The following is a 20,296-nucleotide window of genomic DNA, read 5'->3' on the forward strand; positions in this document are numbered from 1 at the left end:
CTTTTTGTCAACAAATAATGCAGAAAAGTTAATCCATGCTTTTGTCACTTCTAGATTAGACTACTGCAATGCTCTACTCTCCGGCTAGTTAGTGCTAAAAACGTCTGCTAGAATTCTGACTAGAACCCAAAATTCAATCATATTACTCCAGTGCTAGCCAACTGGCTTCCAGTTAAGGCTAGGGCTGTTGTCAATGTTTTACTGCTAACCTACAAAGCATTACATGGACTTGCTCCTACCTATCTCTCCGATTTGGTCCTTACATACCTACATGTACACTACGGTCACAAGATGCAGGCCTCCTTATTGTCCATACAATTTCTAAGCAAACAGCTGGAGGCAGGGCTTTCTCCTATAGTTAACTTTTTATGGAATGGTCTGCCTATCCATGTGAGAGACGTAGACTCTGTCTCAACGTTTAAGTCTTTACTGAAGATTCATCTCTTCAGTAGGTCCTACGATTGGCCCAGGAGTGCGAAGGTGAATGGTAAGGCACTGGAGTGATGGAACGCTCTTGCTGTCTCTGCCTGGCTGGCTCCCCTCTCTCCATTGGGATTATCTGCCTCTGACCCTATTATGGGGGCTAAGTCACTGGATTACTAGTGCTATTCCATGCCGTCCAGTCTTTCGCCACCTCGGGCTTGTAGAGGAGATCTTTGTGGACTATACTCAGCCTTGTCTCAGGGTAGTAAGTTGGTGGTCTGCTGTTTTGCCTGTGCCTATGGAACCCTGTTAACCAGACATGCTACCTTGTCATGCTGCTGTTCCAGTTTCAACTGTTCTGCCTGAACCTATGGAACCCTGACCTGTTCACCGGACATAATACCTTGTCCCAGACCTGCTCTTTTCGACCCTCTCTCTCCCTCCTTTCTCTCTCTACCGCACCTGCTGTCTCGACCTCTGAATGCTCGGCTATGAAAAGCCAACTGACATTTACTCATGAGGTGCTGACCTGTTGCAACCTCTACAACCACTGTAATTATTATTTGACCTTACTAGTAATCTATGAACATTTGAACATCTTGAAGAACGATCTGGCTTTAATGGCCATATACTGTAATAATCTCCACCGGCACAGCCAGAAGAGGACTGGACACCCCTCATAGCTTGGTTCCTCTCTAGGTTTCTTCCTAGGTTCCTGCCTTTCTAGGGAGTTTTTCCTAGCCACCATGCTTCTACATCTGCATTGCTTGATGTTTGGGGTTTTAGGCTGGGTTTCTGTATAAGCACTTTGTGACATCTGCTGATGGGTTTGGCTGGGGGGGCTTTACTTGGCTCATTGTGCTCTCCTTATGGTGGGCATGGCGCCTGCAGGCTGACTTTGGTCATCAGTTGAACTGTGCTTCCTCTGACACATTGGTGCGGATGGCTTCCGGGTTAAGCGGGCAGGTGTTAAGAAGTGTGGTTTGGTAGATCATGTTTGTAACGGCCATCTTTAGAGAAAGACCAAGGTGCAGTGGAGGATGTGTTCATCTTGAATGAATTTTAATTGAAAAAGAGAACACTTGACAAAATAAACAAAATGACAGCCGACAGTTCTGTCAGGTACTAACAACGAAACAGAAAGCACTAAACAGAAACAATCACCCACAAAATCCCAAAGGAAAAACAGGCTACTTATGTGTGACTCCCAATCAGCAACAACAAACTACAGCTGTGACTGATTGGAAGCCAAACGGCCAAAATCAACGAAACAAACCAACCTAGAAAAAAGAACATAGAACGCCCACCCATATGTAACACCCTGGCCTAACCAAAATAACGAACAAAAAAAACCTTTCTATGGCCAGGGCTTTACAATGTTTCAGAGGACACATGACTTGACCTTTGCCTCTCAAGCCTGTTGGGGAGTTGCAGCAATGAGACAAGATTGAAATGGGGGAGAAGAAAGGTTTGGGTTTAAAAATAAATAAAAGGCTTTATAAATCAATTTCATTTTAAGAGAGTCTGCTAAATCAGGGTTTCCCAAACTCGGTCCTGGGTGCATGTTTTGGTGTTGGCCCTAGCACTATACAGCTGATTTAAATAATCAAAGTATGATAATGAGTTGGTTATTTGAATCAGCTGTGTAGTGCTAGGGCAAAAACCAAAACGTGCACCCAGGGAGGGGGGCACCAAGACCGAGTTTGGGAAACCCTGTTCTAAAATGTAATGTATTTGATTTTTATTGTTGTTGATTTATTATGATCCCAATTAGCTCAAGGATCCGACACATAATGAAAAAGAGATTACAGACAAAATACTTTACAGTACATACATTTAAAAACATTAACATGTAGTGTGTGTGTATCTATCAGTTACACATGCATGTCAGTACATACACACAACAAGTATGTCACATGAAGGGAGAGGTGTTGCTTTATTTGTTTTTTGAAACAAAGTTTGCTGTTCCCTTGTACTACATAAGATGGAAGGGAGTTCCACGCACTCATGGCTATGTATAATACTGTACATTTCCTTGAATTTGTTCTGCACCTGGGGACTGGGAAAATACCCCTGGTGGCATGTCTGGTGGGGTAAGTGTGTGTGTCAGTGCTGTGTGTAAGTTGACTATGCAAACAATTTAGAATTTCCAACACATTAATATCTCTTATAAAAACAAGCAGTCTTTCCTCAACTCTTAGCCAAGAGAGACTGGCATGCATAGTATTAATATTAGCCCTCTGATTACAGTGAAGAGCAAGAAGTGACACTCTGTTCTGGGCCAGCTGCAGCTTAACTAGGTCTTTCTTTGCAGCACATGACTGGACAATAATTAAGATAAGAATAAACTAGAGCCTGCAGGACTTGCTTTGTGGAGTGTGGTGTCAAAAAAGCAGAGGATCTCTTAGGGACAGACCTTTCCCCATCTTTACAACCATTAAATCTACAGCACCAGTCAAAAGTTTGGACACACTTAGTCATTCAAGGGTTTTTCTTTATTTTGTAGTATTTTCTACATTGTAGAATAATAGGGAAGACATTAAAACTATGAAACACATATGGAATCATGTAGTACCAAAAGTGTTAATTCAAGGCACACTTAACCAGCATGGCTACCACAGCATTCTGCAGCGATACGCCATTCCATCTGGTTTGTGCATAGTAGAACTATCATTCATTTTTCAACAAGACAATGACCCAACACACCTCCAGGCTGTGTAAGGGCTATTTTACCAAGAAGGAGAGTGATGGTGCTGCATCAGATGAGCTAGCCACAATCACCCAACCTCAACCCGTTTGAGATGGTTTGGGATGAGTTGGACCACAGAGCGAAGGAAAAGCAGCCAACAAGTGCTCAGCATATGTGGGAACTCCTTCAAGACTGTTGGAAAAGCATTCCAGTTGAAGCTGGTTGAGAGAATGCCAAGAGTGTGCAAAGTTGTCATCAAGGCAAAGGGCGGCTACTTTGAAGAATCTCAAATATAAAATATATGTTGATTTGTTTAACACTTTTTTGGTTACTACATGATTCCATGTGTTATTTCATAGTTTTGATGTCTTCACTATTATTCTACAATGTAGAAAATAGTAAAAATAAATATACCCTTGAATGAGTAGGTGTGTCCAAACTTTTGACTGGTACTGTATAAGTTTTGACCATGACAGTTTATAATCTAAGGTAACACACCAACTAATTTAGTCTCCTCAACTTGTTCAACAGCCACACCACTCATTACCACATTCAGCTGAGGTCTAGAATTTAGGGAATGATTTGTACCAAATACAATTCTCTTAGTTTTAGAGATGTTCAGGACCAGTTTATTACTGGCCACCCATTCCAAAATGGACTGCAATTCTTTGTTAAGTGTTTCAGTGACTTCATTAACTGTGGTTGCTGATACATATATGTTTGAATCATCAGCATACATGGACACACATGCTTTGTCTAATGCCAGTGGCAGGTCATTGGTAAAACTAGAAAAGAGTAGAGGGCCTAGAGATCTGCCCTGCGTTACACCACACTTTACTGGTTTGAGATTAGAGACGCTTCCATTAAAGAAAACCCTCTGAGTTGTATTAGATAGATAGCTCTGAATCCACGATATCTCAGAGGTTCAAAAGCCATAACACATATGTTTTCTCAACAACAGGTTATGGTCAATAATATCAAAGGCTGCACTGAAATCTAACAGCACAGCTCCCACAATCGTAAATACTCTGTTTCTGGGTCTGTAGTATTGAGATTGGAATGTATGATTGTGGGACACAGAGAGAGACTTGGCCAAACTCCTAATCCCCGAAATGGGAGAATTAAACAATATTTCTACTTTTGAGAATGTGGGAATGGTCAATGGACACTTAAGGGACAGTCATGACGAGTGTGTTTCATTTGGTGATCTCATGAAGGACAGGAAACACACATAACTGTATCTCTCAAAGTGTACATTTCCCAGCTGTCAGGTTTACATCTAAATATTGTGAAACCTATGTGATTAAACATGAAACTATTTGTGAAAAGATGTAATGTGATATTAACCTTCTAAATGAGAGTATGGATTAGTCAGTGGCCACACCCCTGTGAGCCCAGACATCACATTGGGCGTCATAGAACCGCCCCTTTTTCCACACAGTATAAAACCCACTTCCTACAAAATATACATTAAGTCAGAGAATGCAGGGACAGAGTCCCCACGTTGGAATGGCTACAATTCATTAGAACATACAGCTGTAGTTTTGGCTACACTGCTGGAAATGGTTAAACTCTGAGACTATCGATCACTACAGAATAAGAGCAAATCTTAGACTAATAATTATTAGTCTGCAGCTAGAAATTACGTAAATCTAGAACGAGAATACCGACAACCGCCGAATGGTACTCTGAAGTATCCATCCTAACCAACTACAACCACAAAAGACATTGTGACTTCTGGGAAAGTTAACCAGATGCTCTGACAAACTCTACAGGATGATCGAGTGTTTTCAACGAAGAGACAACAACGACATACAAGCGAAAATATGTACATTGCAATTTCTTTCAGAATGAGCGGCTGTTCATGTGCAAAGTATTAGCATGTCCTTGAGTACAATTATCCACTGTGTGTAGTGATTCCATTTTGTCTTTCCCGCTCTTTCTCAGTCCCCACCCCTTTCCTTAGTCTACCAAGCCATCATATTGGCATCGTCCGCTAATGACTTTGTCTTTGTATCATGTAGTAACCCAAATATCTGTTATGTAATTCTGTGAGATTATTTAGTTAGTTAATAAATAAATAATTAAGCCAATTTGTATATCGCTGATTCATGATTTAAACTATGGTTTGTGCAGTTAACCAAAAATTTTACAACGTTTGGAATGAGACAGGTAACAATTAATTATCGTTAATGGAAGACTAATTGATAAGATATTAAAATATCTGAAGAGTTATATTCGAGAAATTATTACTCTGTAACTCTAAACATTTTCCCGTGGTGCCCTGACTTCCTAGTTAATTCATGTTTACACGATCAGTTTAATCACGTAATAATTAAAACTAGAGAATTGATTTAATAATATACAGTCTTCACATCTAATGATAGTCCAGACACGACACCTCTTATTGTCAATTTATTTAAACCAATCATCAGTAATTTGTGTCAGTGCAGTACATGTTGAGTGCCCTTCTCTATAAGCATGCTGAAAGTCTGTTGTTAATTTGTTTACAGATAAATAGCATTGTATTTGGTCAAACACAATTCTTTCCAACAGTTTGCTAAGAGCTGGCAGCAAGCTGATAGATCTGCTGTTAGAACCAGTAAAGGCCGCTTTATCAATTTTGGGTAGCAGAATAACTTTGGCTTCCCTCCAGGCCTGAGGACAAAGAGCTTCCTCTAGGCTCAGATTAAATATATGACAGATAGGAGTGGCTATAGAGTCAGCTACCATCCTCAGTAGCTTTCCATCTAAGTTGCCATTATATATCGATAACAATAATTTTTCCACCTCCCACATTAACTTTACAAAATTCAAACTTGCAATGCTTATCTTTCATTATTTGTTGTTTTATGCATGAGTGCGATGCTTTGTTGAAATTTCCTGCCTAAGTTTGCCTACTTTGCCAATGAAGTAATCATTAAAATAATTGGCAACATCAAATGGTTAAATGATCAATAAGCCATCTGATTCGATGAAAAATGGAGTTGAATTTGTCTTTCTGTCCATAATTTCATTTAATGTACTAAAGATTTTTTTCCATCCTTATTTATATCATTTATCTTGGCTTCAGTTTCTTCTTCTTTTTGTTGAGTTTAGTCACATAATTTCTCAATATGCAGTAAATCAGCCTGTCAGATTATTAGCCACTCCTTTTGCCCCATCTCTTTCAACCATACAGTTTTTCAATTCCTCATCAATTCATAGGACCTTAACAGTTATAACTACGTACCCATAGGCTTGGTTCTCTCAATGTCATGTCTATACTAAAAGACATATCATGAAAATACATCCTCTCATCACATATGCCTACACCTCTAGATTTCAAAATGCAAAAACATGCAGATGAGTGTCTTGTTACCAATAGATCAAGTTATGTGCAAAATCATTGATGCTGAGAGAAGGATGTGCAATGATATAATGGGCAAGACAAGTCTACTACATTCATAATCATGAGCCAGGGGGAATTTGCCCCCACAAGTTACATGTTAGATATAGACTCTGTACATAGGTATAAAGAGAAAATATACAGTGAGGGAAGTCAGTCAGGAATACTTGAGCTAGAAATTTCAGAGTTGGTGAGTGAATGATTGAGAGAGAGAGATCCAGCTCACTGATTGACAGAGACAGGCTTCTAGGCTTACACCAACAGCTGAGTCTAAGAATGGAGAGAACATCTGTGCATGGGATGGTGTGGATACAGTACAGAGATTATATATAAATAGAAGACAAATGGTGGAGACCTAGTTATTTAGAATTCTACTGACGTTTACAGTAGAGCGTTAAAGAAAAGATAATGCACTGTCACAGAACTGTGGGCCAACCAATTCAACTAGGACAATCTTTGGCAGCTCTTGCGCTCATATGAATCAAATATTGTTGCACAACTTCACACTACTTGCTGATTCACTCAATGCATCCTGTAACCCCTGAACTTTGTAAAGGTAATGTGACACCTGCAACGGGGGGGGGGGGGGAAACAGACCAAAGGTGTGAACATATGTCCCACTCTGTTGGTGTTGATGAAAGGGTGGTGAGATGGGAGCTGAGGGCGTGGGGGACAGGGGAACTTACTTCAGCTCTAACAGTTTCACTTCACGGTCTACTGTATTGTGGACGAGCAAGTGTTTTAATGCTGCATGAGTAAGATGTGATCTCAACAATAACAGAACGAACCATGGCAAAATTAAGGAAGTAAATCCAGAGTGGTAACCTAGTCAAGGACAGGATTAAAATATTTTTAAACTGCAGAAAACAGCAATATTTGCGGATACTGCAACTGTGTTGGCTACAGGAGGTGAACAACTGGATTTTACAGTATACATTGAAATAAGTTAGTTTCTGAAACGTAGGACACCTGCCACTATATTCAAGACATCTACACAAGAAGAGGTGAATGTCACAAACCTGCAGAGGATTGTATCTTGATTGAATTAGCAAACCTTTGGACTGATTCTATAGAAATTGATTTAGATCAACTGCAGGTCTTGGTTTATAACATGCAGGAATGGTCACTCCCACTAGCATAGTAAACAATAACCTACAGGATCATTGGATACACAAATAAACTATAGGGGGGTATTTTGTACCCAGTGGAAGAGATATAGGCTTATTTCCTGTCTCAGTTGAGGACAGATTGTAAGTTGAGATGTTTCTCAATAGCTTCTGGTGGCCATCGGACTCATGGGAAGTTCCAATTTCCGTCTCCATTTTCACCTGTTGTTGTCATGTCTGATTGGACCTGCCCTGCGCATGTGGTTCTCCAAACACAGCATCTTCGCCAAAAGGACTAATTTTCTTCACAGGTGAGAATTAAGATGGGTTCAAACAATAATACATAATTGCCTTATTGATGGTTTCAAGGCCTTTTTCTCTGGTATGTCCAGTCTGTTTGCATCCACATATTCTACGCCAATCAGCAACTAGAACTGAATTAAAACCATGTTCTAATCATCTTGCTGTTTGTTCATAATTCAGAGCGTTCTTGCGCTCAGGCTGGGGATGGACCTGCATCTTTGTTGGCCTCCTTACCTTCTCAGTGCACAGATCCCTTTCTCTTGCTGCAACACCTCTCTCGGCTGATGGTGGAAGGTGAGCTGTGGGTGGGGTTCCGGAAGCTTCTTGATGTCCTTGAGAACTCTACAGGGAGCTGCTACGAGCCCTTCAGTGCTGTTGGTGTCCAGCCCTACTACTACGGGAAGGGGCGGGCAAGCAGTTGTGTGTGGGAAATGGCTAGGTCTCAGATGACATCTTCTTGCTGCGTTTCCGCTGCCTACTGTTGGCCAAGGAGGAGGCCATTTTCAGGCCCTACCTAACTCTGGGTGGGCCTTCAGGGACCCCGCTGCAGCTGCTCTTCTTGTTCTGTGTCATCCTGCTGGGCCTCTGGGTGTTCTTGCTTCTTTGCGTTCCACAGATCCTAGGAGGGTCCTATATCAGGACTGGTACCGCCTCAGACCCAGGTGGTACTGCCCTGGACTCTTAACCAAGAAAGAAGAGGGTTAAGCCTGAGTGAAAGAGGGGGAGAAATGGTTGGAGCCATACACATATCTCATAAAACATAAGTGTTGGCATGATTTTCTTTTGTCCTTTTCATGAAATAGTGAGGGGCTAATTAATCCATATTAACAGAATTAAGACCTTTTTAAAACTGCTGTCAGTTATCCACTTATTGTACTTGAGAAGACATTTATGAACTTGTCTTTAAGCAGTTTTATGATAAAGGAAAGGCTTCATAAAATTGGTTGGCTGTCTTTCAGACCTGAACATAGAGCACTGATTACATAATGCTGTTTATTTTTTAACATATGCATCTGACAGTGCAAGCAAAGTAAGTAAGAAGTTAAATTGTGGTTCTGAAAACAAGACTAAATGAACTTGCGCTAAACTTTGCATAAGCACCAATGTTCGGTGTCACATAATTGGATAATACATACCAAACAACTTCAACGCCCCCCCCCCCCCCCAGTCAGCTTTAATAGAATTATTCCAAAAGCTCCAGGCACAAAAAAGCTAACATGAATTACAAGGCTAAGACAAAATGAATATCATGAGAATGAAAGGTATCTACTGGACTGTTGGAGCTAGGAACACAAGCATTTCGCTACACCCACAATAACATCTGCTAAATATTTGCGTGACCAATAGCAATTGAATTAACTTTTTGGGTGTCCCGACCAAATTCACATATAAATGTGAGTTATAGAGCTGTCACTCATTTAAAGCAAGCCTAATGTGTACCTGCTTCACATTTAAGTTTAGTTTTTGCAACTTTTACTTTAATTTAGGTACATTAGATTCAAACAGCTGAAAATACAATATTTTTGGTTATTGAAAATATATTTCACAGCAGTTTAGAGGGTACAATGATTCTCTACACATTGCTTAATTTCAGTTTGACAAAACAAGCTAACTATTAGAATTTTAGCAACCAGGAAATGGCAGACCAATTGCTGTATATTGCACCTTTAAAAAGAAACCCATAGATTTCAAGCACAAGTAAAAGGTGTGATACAAACTGTTGAAATACAAGCTTAAATTGAAGTTTTTAATCTGTGAAAAATAAAATGAGTTACAACTAAAATGTTCTTTCTTCCTGAAGATAAGATGGTACTCAAAACAGTGTTAAATACAAACAAATCATGTCTGGGAGATGATGACCATTGATTACTTCATTTAATCAAATTAAAAATGCAGTTTCTGAATCAAACAAACCAAAAACAAATGCACTGCCAGAAAGACTTTGCTATAATTTAGAAAGAAAGTTTAGTGCACACCGAAAAATAACATTACTTCCATAAAATAAAATATACAAAATGGGAAGGCTGTGGGCAATATATACAAATGGCAAAGGCAGTAGCGAAGAAACATGCTGTGTGTCTAATGGTGATAAAAAAAACAAGACATTTTCTGTGCGACTTTGCCCTTTTATAGAAAATTCATTTCATACTAAACTCAGAGGACAAGTTGTAACAGATCAGGAACTGGAAAAAGGCGGGATTTTTGACGTGATGGTATCCAGTGGCTGCCAGTGACAGTTCATGAGTGAATCATAGAGCTCCTCACTCCTCTCCATGTATTCTGTGTTCAGTGCATCCACATCCAGCTGAGGGTTGGGGTCTGGCAGGGAAGAAAAAAAAGAAAAAAAAGTAAATAAGCCAACAAGCCATGGCATTGGTCACAGCAGTGATCTTCAAGGCATTCCTTGTCAATCACCAAACATTACTGTAAAAAAAATATCTATGCACTACCGTTCAAAAGTTTTGGGTCACTTAGAAATGTCCTTGTTTTGAAAGAAAAGCACATTTTTTGTCAATTAAAATAACATCAAATTGATCAGAAATAGTGTAGACCTTGTTAATGTTGTAAGTGACTATTGTAGCTGGAAACGGCAGACTTTTTATGGAATATCTACATAGGCCCATTATCAGCAACCATTACTCCTGTGCCCATTGGCACGTTGTGTTAGCTAATCCAAGTTTATCATTTTATAAGGCTAATTGATCATTAGAAACCCCGTTTGCAATTATGTTAGCACTGCTGAAAACTGCTGTTCTGATTAAAGAAGCAATAAAACTTGCCTTCTTTAGATGAGTTGAGTATCTGGAGCATCAGCATTTGTGGGCTCGATTACAGGCTCAAAATGGGCAGAAACAAAGAACTTCGTTCTGAAACTCATCAGTTTATTCTTGTTCTGAGAAATGAAGGCTATTCCATGCGAAATATGGCCAAGAAACTGAAGATCACCATAATAATAAAAAGCCATTTCCAGGTACAATAGTCATTTACAACATTAACCTGTCAAGGTATAGGGGGCAGTATTTTCGATTTCGGATGAAAAGCGTGCCCAGAGTAAACTGCCTAATACTCGGGCCCAGAGTCAAATATTTGCATATTATTAGTAGATTTGGATAGAAAACACTGAAGTTTCTAAAACTGTTCGAATGATGTCTGAGTATAACAGAACTCATATGGCAGGCAAAAACCTGAGAAAAATCCAACCAGAAAGTGGGAAATCTGATGCTTGTAGTCTTTTCAAGTCATTGCCTATCTAACACAGTAACTTAGGGTTCATTTTGCACTTCCTAAGGCTTCCACTAGATGTCAACAGTCTTTAAAACCTCATTTCAGGCTTTTGCAGTGAACAGAGAGCGAACAACAAGGCCGGGAAGTTGGTGACTCAGAAAATTACATGAGTTCATTGGCGCGCATTCACGTGATGAGGTAGCCGTGTTCCATAACGTGTTTCAAGACATTGGAATCGTCCGGTTGGAATATTATTGAAGTTTTATGTTAAAAAGGCCCTAAAGATTGATGCTATACAACGAACGTAAATATAACTTTTTTTGACTTTGTCGTAATATTTTCAACGCGCTTCCTACATTTGGAATAGCTTACTGAACGCGCAAACAACAAGGAGGTATTTGGACATAAATTATGGACTTTATCGAACAAAACAACATTTATTGTGGACCTGGGATTTCTGGAAGTGCCTTCTGATGAAGATCAAAGGTAAGTGAATATTTATAATGCTATTTATGATTTTAGATGACTCCAAAACGGCTGAGCGCCGTACTCAGATTATTGCAAAGTGTGCTTTCCCCATTAAGCTTTTTTGAAATCTGTCACAGCGGTTGCATTCAGGAGATGTTTATCTATAATTCTTTGAATAACAGTTTAATATTTTATCAACGTTTATGATGAGTATTTTTGTAAATTGTTGTGCTGATTCACCGGCAGTTTGAGGAAAAATATTTTCTGAACATCCCGCGCCAATGTAAAATGGGGTTTTTGGGTATAAATATGAACTTTATCGAACAAAACATACATGTATTGTGTAACATTGAGTCCTAGGAGTGTCATCTGATGAAGATCGTCAAAGGTTAGTGCTTAATTTTAGTTGTATTTATGGTTTTTGTGACCCCTCTCCTGCTTGGAAAATGGCTGTGTGGTTTTTCTTGTGTTGGCACTGTCCTAACTTTATGCTTTCGCCGTAAAGCCTTTTTGAAATCGGACAATGTGGTTGGATTAAGGAGAGGTTTATCTTTAAAATGGTGTAAAATAGTTGTATGTTTGAGAATTTTGAATTATGACATTTTGTTGTTTTGAATTTGGCGCTCTGATTTTTCACTGGCTGTTGAATAGTGTGAACCGTGGGTGGGACGGTAGCGTCCCACGTAGCCCTGATTAACAATGTCTACTGTATTTCTGATCAATTTGATGTTATTGTGATGGATTTTTTTTTTTTAAGAAAAGTGCTTTTCTTTCAAAAACAAGGACATTTCTAAGTGACCCCAAACGGTAGTGTGTGATATATAGATCTATCTATATATAGATATAGACCGAGTTTTTAAAATGTATGTGTGTTGCATTGTTGGCGGTAAGTGCACTTGATTCAGCAGCCCTATCACCGGGAAGGCAAAATGTTCCCATTTTTAACCATTTCATGTGTCTGAAAGTAGAACGCCGCCTACCCGGCAGGCCCGGATATCAAATCAAGTACACCTATTGGCCTACCGCAGGCCAATCAGATCACCGTGTCTGCAGTTTCCTCGAGCCATAGACTAAAAAGAAACCCCGAACGCACAGCAAAGTTGATACCGTGAGATAAAACTTAAAACCATGACTAGCGAGAGACTCAATGAATTTAGCAAAGAGCTGCTGTTTTTATGGATGTTTATGATTAAGTTATTCAGCACAGTCAAGACTGTTATAAGCCATAAAATGCACGTTCTCCCAACTTCCACTCGCGCTACAACCAGCACTGCAGCCACAATGAATAAGTATAGCAAAGTGTTTCAATAAGCTTGGGTTATTATTAGCGCCTTGTATTTTTTAATGTCGAGGAATATTTCACTTCCTCCGGACTAAGAACATGAATTGGTGCAAAAGGCAGAAATAATGCAGTGTGACTTGAGTGTCGCATTCAGCTGGAAGACTGCCCCCTTTTCTCAGCGGAGGGAGAGCCAGTGAGTCGGGTGAGAGGCAGCCTCACCGCTGCTCTGTCCCTCCCCTCGCTGACCAATTACTATTACCAGTGTGTTGATATACCTAACATTTGTTTTATATAATTTCAAAATGGTCTGAGAAGAACATTGGCAGGGCAATTCAAGCATAGCCAATATGGAGTGATAATGTATTGTGCCTACTGCAAACCTCATTGCTACAGAACTGTTTTTAATTGGTTAATGTTGCATAGTCTTTTTTTATAAAAATCTGAGCGGTAGATCTCGGCTTGCATTTTGACTCAGAAAAGGTTGGTGACCAATGTTTTACAGGGTCAATGTAACAGAGTCAGGCAATGGTAACAGTACATTTAACCTTTTCAACCCTGGAGTTCCAAATATCTAACGGTCACCCCAGCGTGAGTTGTTTTATGCACGTGATGTCAGAATGCACTCACTGTTCCAAAATGGGATTATTACGCAACAGGACAGTTAAAACGCATTGCCTGCTAATTAGTTTCAACGTGTCAATTTCTAATTATTTTCTGACAGTTTGAATTAGTTTGTTCTGCCTCATTAATTCACATAGAAGTAGTCCATTTTAGCGATGCAGACAATTTATGTGAGGCTTTACTGAGCCAGATAAACTTCTCTCTTCGAGGAGAGCCCACCGCACTTCACTCATGTTAGCGCAGATCGAGTATGCATATATTTGTCTTACAAGAATTGGAACACTTTCTTGCTGGTGCTCGCTTTGCCTTCCTTGTTTTCCTTATACATAATAACCTTGGACATGTGTGCATTCCTTTCAAAGTAGGTTCCTTATTTTCTGTATATTGTGTTGTCGTTTCTACTGTAGGTGCATACAGTATGTATGGAGCATAATGCATTTACAGTTTTATTCACGTTTTTAATTACTGGTGACAAATAATGTACTCCGATTGCATATATTGTAATGGACACCTATGATGTGTGTAAAATACTTTTTTAAGGTTGTACTGATTATGAGCTAAGCTATTTGCCAGGTATGTGTTGCACCATGTTTGTAGACATTATATAATGCATTCTGTCAGACCAAAGATGTTATAATGACTTGAAGGAATGGTTCACTCATCTTTCAGGTAAACTTCCGTTAGTGAATGAAGGGAAGTGGATGATCGTAGATGACACACCCCCTTCAACATGCATACTATAAATATACCAAACTCATCTTGTCTCCTCTTATCTTTGGTTGATGCGGGAAAAAAAAAACAAGCATGGCGGCGCGCACAAACTACCCATCGTCGGATTACTTTCGATTTCTAGAAAGTGTTTTACTCAATTATTTTTATCAATGGTGAGCTCACCTGTGATGTAATTAATTATAAATAGTAATTGCTATTAGCTAATTCATTTTGTAGTTTGTCAGCCGAGAGTTATAAAAATATGACCGCTTGTGTTATTTCAATCTTTCCTCAGAAAGCGCTAGGACAAATGTAGCCCACATTTTTCCGGTTTGGATGATTGTGTTATGCTGTAGCTACTTCTGTGAATGTCTGAACATTGCATCCAAAAATAAACTGCTCACATTCTGAACATAACTTTGTAAGGACTGTGTTTGTGCAAAATGATTCTGAAAAAAGAGCAGCCAGCTCAAATGCTGATTGTTGCATCATTCAAAACTGGACGTTCTAAATAAGCGTTCTAATCACACCAGTCTGATCGTATGCTACAGGGACCACTGTAGAACGATCACACCTGTGTGTTGGAACGTGTGAAAAGGTTAAAAGAAACAACAAATAACTTATCTGCAGCACATTGCATTTTCCTTTAGTACATATAATAGGACATTGTTACCTTCTGCTGCCTCTTCTTCAGGCTCATCTGTGGACTCCTGTGTTTGCTAATGGGAAAAACAAGACAACTGAAATTAATCATTGTGAACCCTTGAGGATGACTGTTGGCAACCCTTTTTAGACATTATATTAAGGGATAAGGTACGGGGAATTATGAGGGGAAGATCCCAGGAGCTTGTCAGGAAGCCTTACCTCGGAGGAAGTCTGCATGTCTGTGGGCATGCCAATGGGAGGTGGGGGTCCCATCATCCCATGGGGGCCTGGAGCAGGGTACCCTCCATAGGGACCATAGCCACCGTAGTTATAGCTGTTGTACTGGTCATAGCCCCAATGAGGGTAGTAGTTCTGGTTGGGTTGTTGATAGTACGGCTGTTGGTAATTGTTGTGGTAGGATTTGTGGTTCTGGTTGTTATAGCTGTTCATTTTATGGCTAAAAAGGGGGGGGGGGGGGGGGGGGGAATTATGTTAGGTTCAGTGGATGTCAAGTTAGGAGGACAATCACGCACATGAGATCAACTTTCAACTAAGAGTGACCGGCATGACACTAATCAAACCTAATACTGTATAATTTCCACAGTAATAGAACCATACCTCTTGTTCACAGCTATGCTGATCCTAATTGGTTTCGTCCCCAGGCCTGAGGCATTCTGACACTCATCGATGGCTTTCTTCTGTTCGTTCTCGTCCCCAAACTTGATGAAGCCATAACCTCTGCGAGACCAAGCACAACACTAAAACCCTGAGCACACATTCTCTCCAGGCTCACCGTAGCATGCTTATCAAACACGGAATTAATTAGAAAACAAAAATGGTATGGTAGAACTGAAACTTGTTGTTTTACTTTTAATATGAAGTAGCATCACTTCAATTGTGAGTTGCTCTTGCTTACCCTATATGGGGAAAACAATAGTTTTAGCATAAATGTCAGAAACAAACCTTTTCCAGTATTTTGGGGAAAATATACCAGCGGTGAAGATACGCAAGACACAAATATATGTCTACACACAATCCAATTAAACAAATATATTGTTAAATGTCATGCGATTTTACAAGGAATTCAAATGTAATGAAATGTCAGATTAATCCATCTGAATCAGAAATTACATTCAAATTGTGTTCAAATCAGGTGGTGCATTACCAGCATCACCAAATAACATGACTATGTCTGTTCAGCACTCATACCTGGAGTTACCATACTGATCAGAGACCACTTTCCCTCCTTTGCAGGAAGGGTACTTCTTCAGGAAGAACTGATGGAGTTGGTAGTCGTCCACCTCTGAAGACAGATCTCCGACAAAGACTGAAAATTCCAGGCTGAGCAGAGCCATGAGGGACAGAGAGCAAGAGAGATAACCAAGGTGTACCAACATCATAGCGTCTAACGGTTTTTCTCTTTCTGTAGGTGGACAATATCACAGAGCAGTGTACATAATAAACACGCTACTGCAGGTTCCAACAACAGAAGAATGCCTCAAAATGAGGAAGAAAGTTAAACAGCTTACCCAGCTTCTGGCCGTTTCCCGTAAGTTGCATAGTTTAACTTAAACTTTCTGGGCTATACAGGAAGAAAAAACAAGCAATCAAGCACCTTCAAAGACAAATGCGTGTAGTAAGGACATATTGCTAGAAAATAAAGAGTATATTAGAAAAGGACATTTTATTTGGTTTACATACCTCCACCACCCAGTACAGGCTTTATCCCATTCGTCAGTTAGTTCCTAACAGAGTTTATTCACCAGCTTCAAACAAAGTAAATTTACAAACAGCCTCAACCACCACCATCAGGAAGAAAACGGAGCTCAGTAACTTGGCGGTCATGTAAATTTGAGATATTCTGTTCCATCAACCTCAAATTAAGGTGGGGGCCAATGATAGTGAAGCTCCGCTATCCACAACACATTTTGAAAAAAGTATCAAACTAAAACGAGAGGGTGGTTGTCCACTAATACATAATCAGTAAGTTGTTTAAATGAACTATGAATATTAGAAATGTCAAGCGTATAATGAGTGCTCACCGGATTTGATCCAGGAACAAGCTTCCCATTCAGTCTGTGAACACATCGGTCAACGCTGGCTTCGTCTGCCATTTCCACAAAGCAATAGCCCGCCGATCCTCTGTAGCACAAGAGATTGTATTAGTGACAATATGATACACCCACATTTTAGAAACAGGACAGAAAAAACCCAATGTAGGGTAATAATATCCCACAAATACTGTATTTTGGAATTTCAATATCAATTCACAGCGCTGTGGTAAGTAAACAAACTACTTCACAGGAATTACACCAGGTGGTTCTAGAACAAGTGATGTTTCAGGTTTGATATTGTAGCTGATGGGGTCCAATTAGATTGTATTTTGATCAGTGACAGATGCACATTTGGGCATGTATTGGCTTGATCTATATACAATGCCGCAGTGTGTATTACAAACTGGTCAGTGGCCTACTTTCAAAGAAGGAAACAAATGGTAAACACTAGCCCATTCATATATGCTAACTACCATTAGCGCCTATTGATGAAGGCATCTTTCCAGGGGACTTTCATTACACTTGCTTTAAATGTTAAAGAGTAGGACGCATGAGTTTTTAATCACCAAAGTAACAGTGTGGTCAAAGACTTAGTTGTAGTCACAATCTGGTTATATTCATGAACTTATTTGAGGATATCTTCAGAACTACCCACAACAACAAAAAATCTCGACGTCATATGGAGGATCTACTCTGTGCTACCGAGTTCGTATGCTAGTTAGCTCAAGCTGGCAAATGTTACCCACAACTCATGCTCTTCACAGGCTTGTTGTCTAGTGGGAACCTGATAGCATTGCAGGCTCTGGTGCCTTCTCGTTGTGAAAATCATACCTGCTTGCTCTAATTGCGTAACAGTGGTACCTCGTCTACGCTCATTTTTGTTTTGTCAACTTTTAGGCTGAAAACCACATGGAGGGAAGGGTTTGAGAGCTAGCTAAACACATGATATCACTTACGACATTAAACACGTCAAGTGATTAACATACCCCGTTACTCTGTGGGTAATAATCTTAACACCATACGCCGTCTCGCCCATAGTACTGAAGGCCTGTTTGATGAAATTCTCATCCATGTATGGGTCCAGCTATAAAGAAGATAAAAAAAGATGAAGTAGTTGTCTGTAAGATATACACTTAAGCAATAAGGCCAGAGGGGGGTGTAGCATTTGGCCAATATACCACGGCTAAGGGCTGTTCTCATGCGCAACGCAGACTGCATGGACACAGTGCTTAGCAGTGGTATATTGGTTATATATCACAAACCTCTGAGGTGCCTTATTGCTATTATAAACTGGTTACCAACATAATTAGAGCAGTAAAATGTAATGTTTTGTCATACCCATTGCAATTATAAAATCGGGTGGTTCAAGCCCTGAATGCTGATTGGCTGAAAGACATGGTATATTTAAGCAATAAGGCCTTAGGTGGTGTTGTATATGGCCAATATGCCACAGCTAAGGGCTATTCTTAGTCACAATGCAACTCTGGAGTGCCTGGACAAAGCCCTTAGCCATGGTATATTGGCCATATATCACAAACCCCTGAGGTGCCTTATTGCTATTATAAACTGGTTGCCAATGTAATTAGGGCAGTAAAAATAAATGTCTTGTCATACCCGTGGCATAAAGGCTGTTATAAACTGGGTGGTTCGAGCCATGAATGCTGATGGGTATATTAGGCCGTATACCACGGGTATGACAAAACAATGTAATTAGTAAAAAATAAATGTTAACTAGTTTATAATAGCAATAAGGCACCTCATGGGTTTGTGATATATGGCCAACATACCACAGAGCTGCGTTGTGACCAAGAACAGCCCTTAGCCGTGGTAACGTTATATTGGCCAAATACCACACCACCTCAGGTCTAATTGCTTAAAATATCCCATTCATATCCATGAAATGTACAAACTCAAGCCTGGAAATTGAGATCAATATAGAGAGAATACTGATAGGTAGGTCTATCACCTATAATCTAGCTAGCCAAATAGTGCTAATGTGGCCAAAGAATTACATACAACAAATGTTAACCCACATTTCTACCGCCCAGAAGTAGCAGTTATTAAGTGCTAGTAGTAACTTACTAACTACTCATAGAATATTACAAGGCGCTGCCATAGCTAGTAACGTCAGGCCCTGCCAGGGCAGCATCACCATAACGTTAGCAAGCAAACGTTAACCAAACTGTCGGGAACGTTAACGTTACTTTAGAGAAGTAAAACACTGCGAATACATCATTGACTGTATTTCTTAACCTGTTTTTAAAATAACACCATACACATTACCGTTACGTCTCTCAAAAAGTTGTTGTGAGGTATCTAACGTCAGCTAACTAGTAAATTACGTTGCTAAAATAGCTAAGTTAGCTAAAACAATTGTCTGTGCTAAAACGTTTGTTACCAGTAACGTTACTGCAAAATGATTAAAACAGAGCGAACATACATCACCCATCCAAAGGCTTGTCATTCTGTTGAACATCTTGGTGGTTTATTGTCGGAGGGTCTCCAATAAATGCGAATATGTAAGTTAGGTAGCTATGTTTACGAATGGCTGGCTAATGACTAACGTTAGCTAGCTCCTCCTCCCGAAACTGGCGTTGTTGCAAAGGGCTGCGAAGTGAAATTATGTGAGGTTTTCTTCTTACTCGTCTTCTTCTACTTCTATCATATATCATGATATATGGCAGTCCGCAAACCAACTTTCAAAGTGCATGCCGCCACCTACTGTACTGGAGTGTGTGGTCAATCACGATTTACAACATTTCTCAAGCCTCCAACCTAACTCAATACTTCTGAGAAAATAAAAAAGAGCCCTTCTAACTTCTAATAGACCCTCTCCCATCCCCACCGGCTCTGAAACTCATCGGATGTGGCAGGGCTTGCAAACTATTACAGACTACAAAGGGAAGCACAGCCGAGAGCTGCCCAGTGACACGAGCCTACCAGACGAGCTAAATAATGTCTATGCTTGCTTCGAAGCAAGTAACACTTAAACATGCATGAGAGTATCAGCTGTTCCAGACGACTGTGTGATCACGCTCTCCACAGCCGATATGAGTAAGACCTTCAAACAGGTGAACATTCACAAGGCCGCAGAGCAAGACGGATTACCAGGACGTGTACTCCGAGCATGCGCTGACCAACTGGCAAGTGTCTTCACTGACATTTTCAACCTCTCCCTGTCTGAGTCTGTAATACCAACATGTTTCAAGCAGACCACCATAGTCCATGTGCCTAAGAGCACTAAGGTAGCCGGCCTAAATGACTACCGACCCATAGCACTCACGTCTGTAGCCATGAAATGCTTTGAAAGACTGGTCATGGCTCACATCAACACCATTATCCTAGAAACCCGAGACCCATACCAATTCGCATACCGCACCA

General features: G+C 40.1%; 1 protein-coding gene and 1 pseudogene across 1 annotated transcript; one reads left to right on the top strand and one right to left on the bottom strand.

Moving 5' to 3' along the window:
• Window positions 1-7,619: 7,619 nt before the first annotated feature.
• LOC115157747 (fat storage-inducing transmembrane protein 1-like) lies at window positions 7,620-8,886 on the top strand (annotated as a pseudogene).
• Window positions 8,887-9,642: 756 nt separating this feature from the next.
• LOC115157092 (tRNA selenocysteine 1-associated protein 1-like) lies at window positions 9,643-19,541 on the bottom strand. The gene is made up of 9 exons (XM_029705017.1): window positions 19,356-19,541; window positions 17,902-17,999; window positions 16,904-17,003; window positions 16,391-16,443; window positions 16,071-16,202; window positions 15,480-15,599; window positions 15,081-15,318; window positions 14,890-14,935; window positions 9,643-10,228 (listed from the first exon to the last, which is right to left on the bottom strand). Exons 1-9 carry the CDS (start codon window positions 19,389-19,391, stop codon window positions 10,086-10,088), a joined length of 966 nt encoding a protein of 321 aa, XP_029560877.1. The 5' UTR covers window positions 19,392-19,541; the 3' UTR covers window positions 9,643-10,085.
• Between the last annotated feature and the right edge of the window lie 755 nt (window positions 19,542-20,296).

This window comes from Salmo trutta, chromosome 21 (genome assembly GCF_901001165.1).
Source record: "Salmo trutta chromosome 21, fSalTru1.1, whole genome shotgun sequence".
In the NCBI taxonomy this organism is placed as follows: Eukaryota; Metazoa; Chordata; class Actinopteri; order Salmoniformes; family Salmonidae; genus Salmo; species Salmo trutta.

Bases quoted from the DNA above. Each gene is read 5' to 3' on its own strand.
- LOC115157092 (XM_029705017.1), bottom strand. From the start codon at position 19,391: ATGTTCAACAGAATGACAAGCCTTTGGATGGGTGAT. The intron at 16,444-16,903 runs GTGAGCACTCAT...CTTCCTGTATAG, and splicing joins TTGTTCCTGGATCAAATCCG to CCCAGAAAGTTTAAGTTAAA. The intron at 16,203-16,390 runs GTAAGCTGTTTA...GGCTCTGCTCAG, and splicing joins GGGAAACGGCCAGAAGCTGG to CCTGGAATTTTCAGTCTTTG.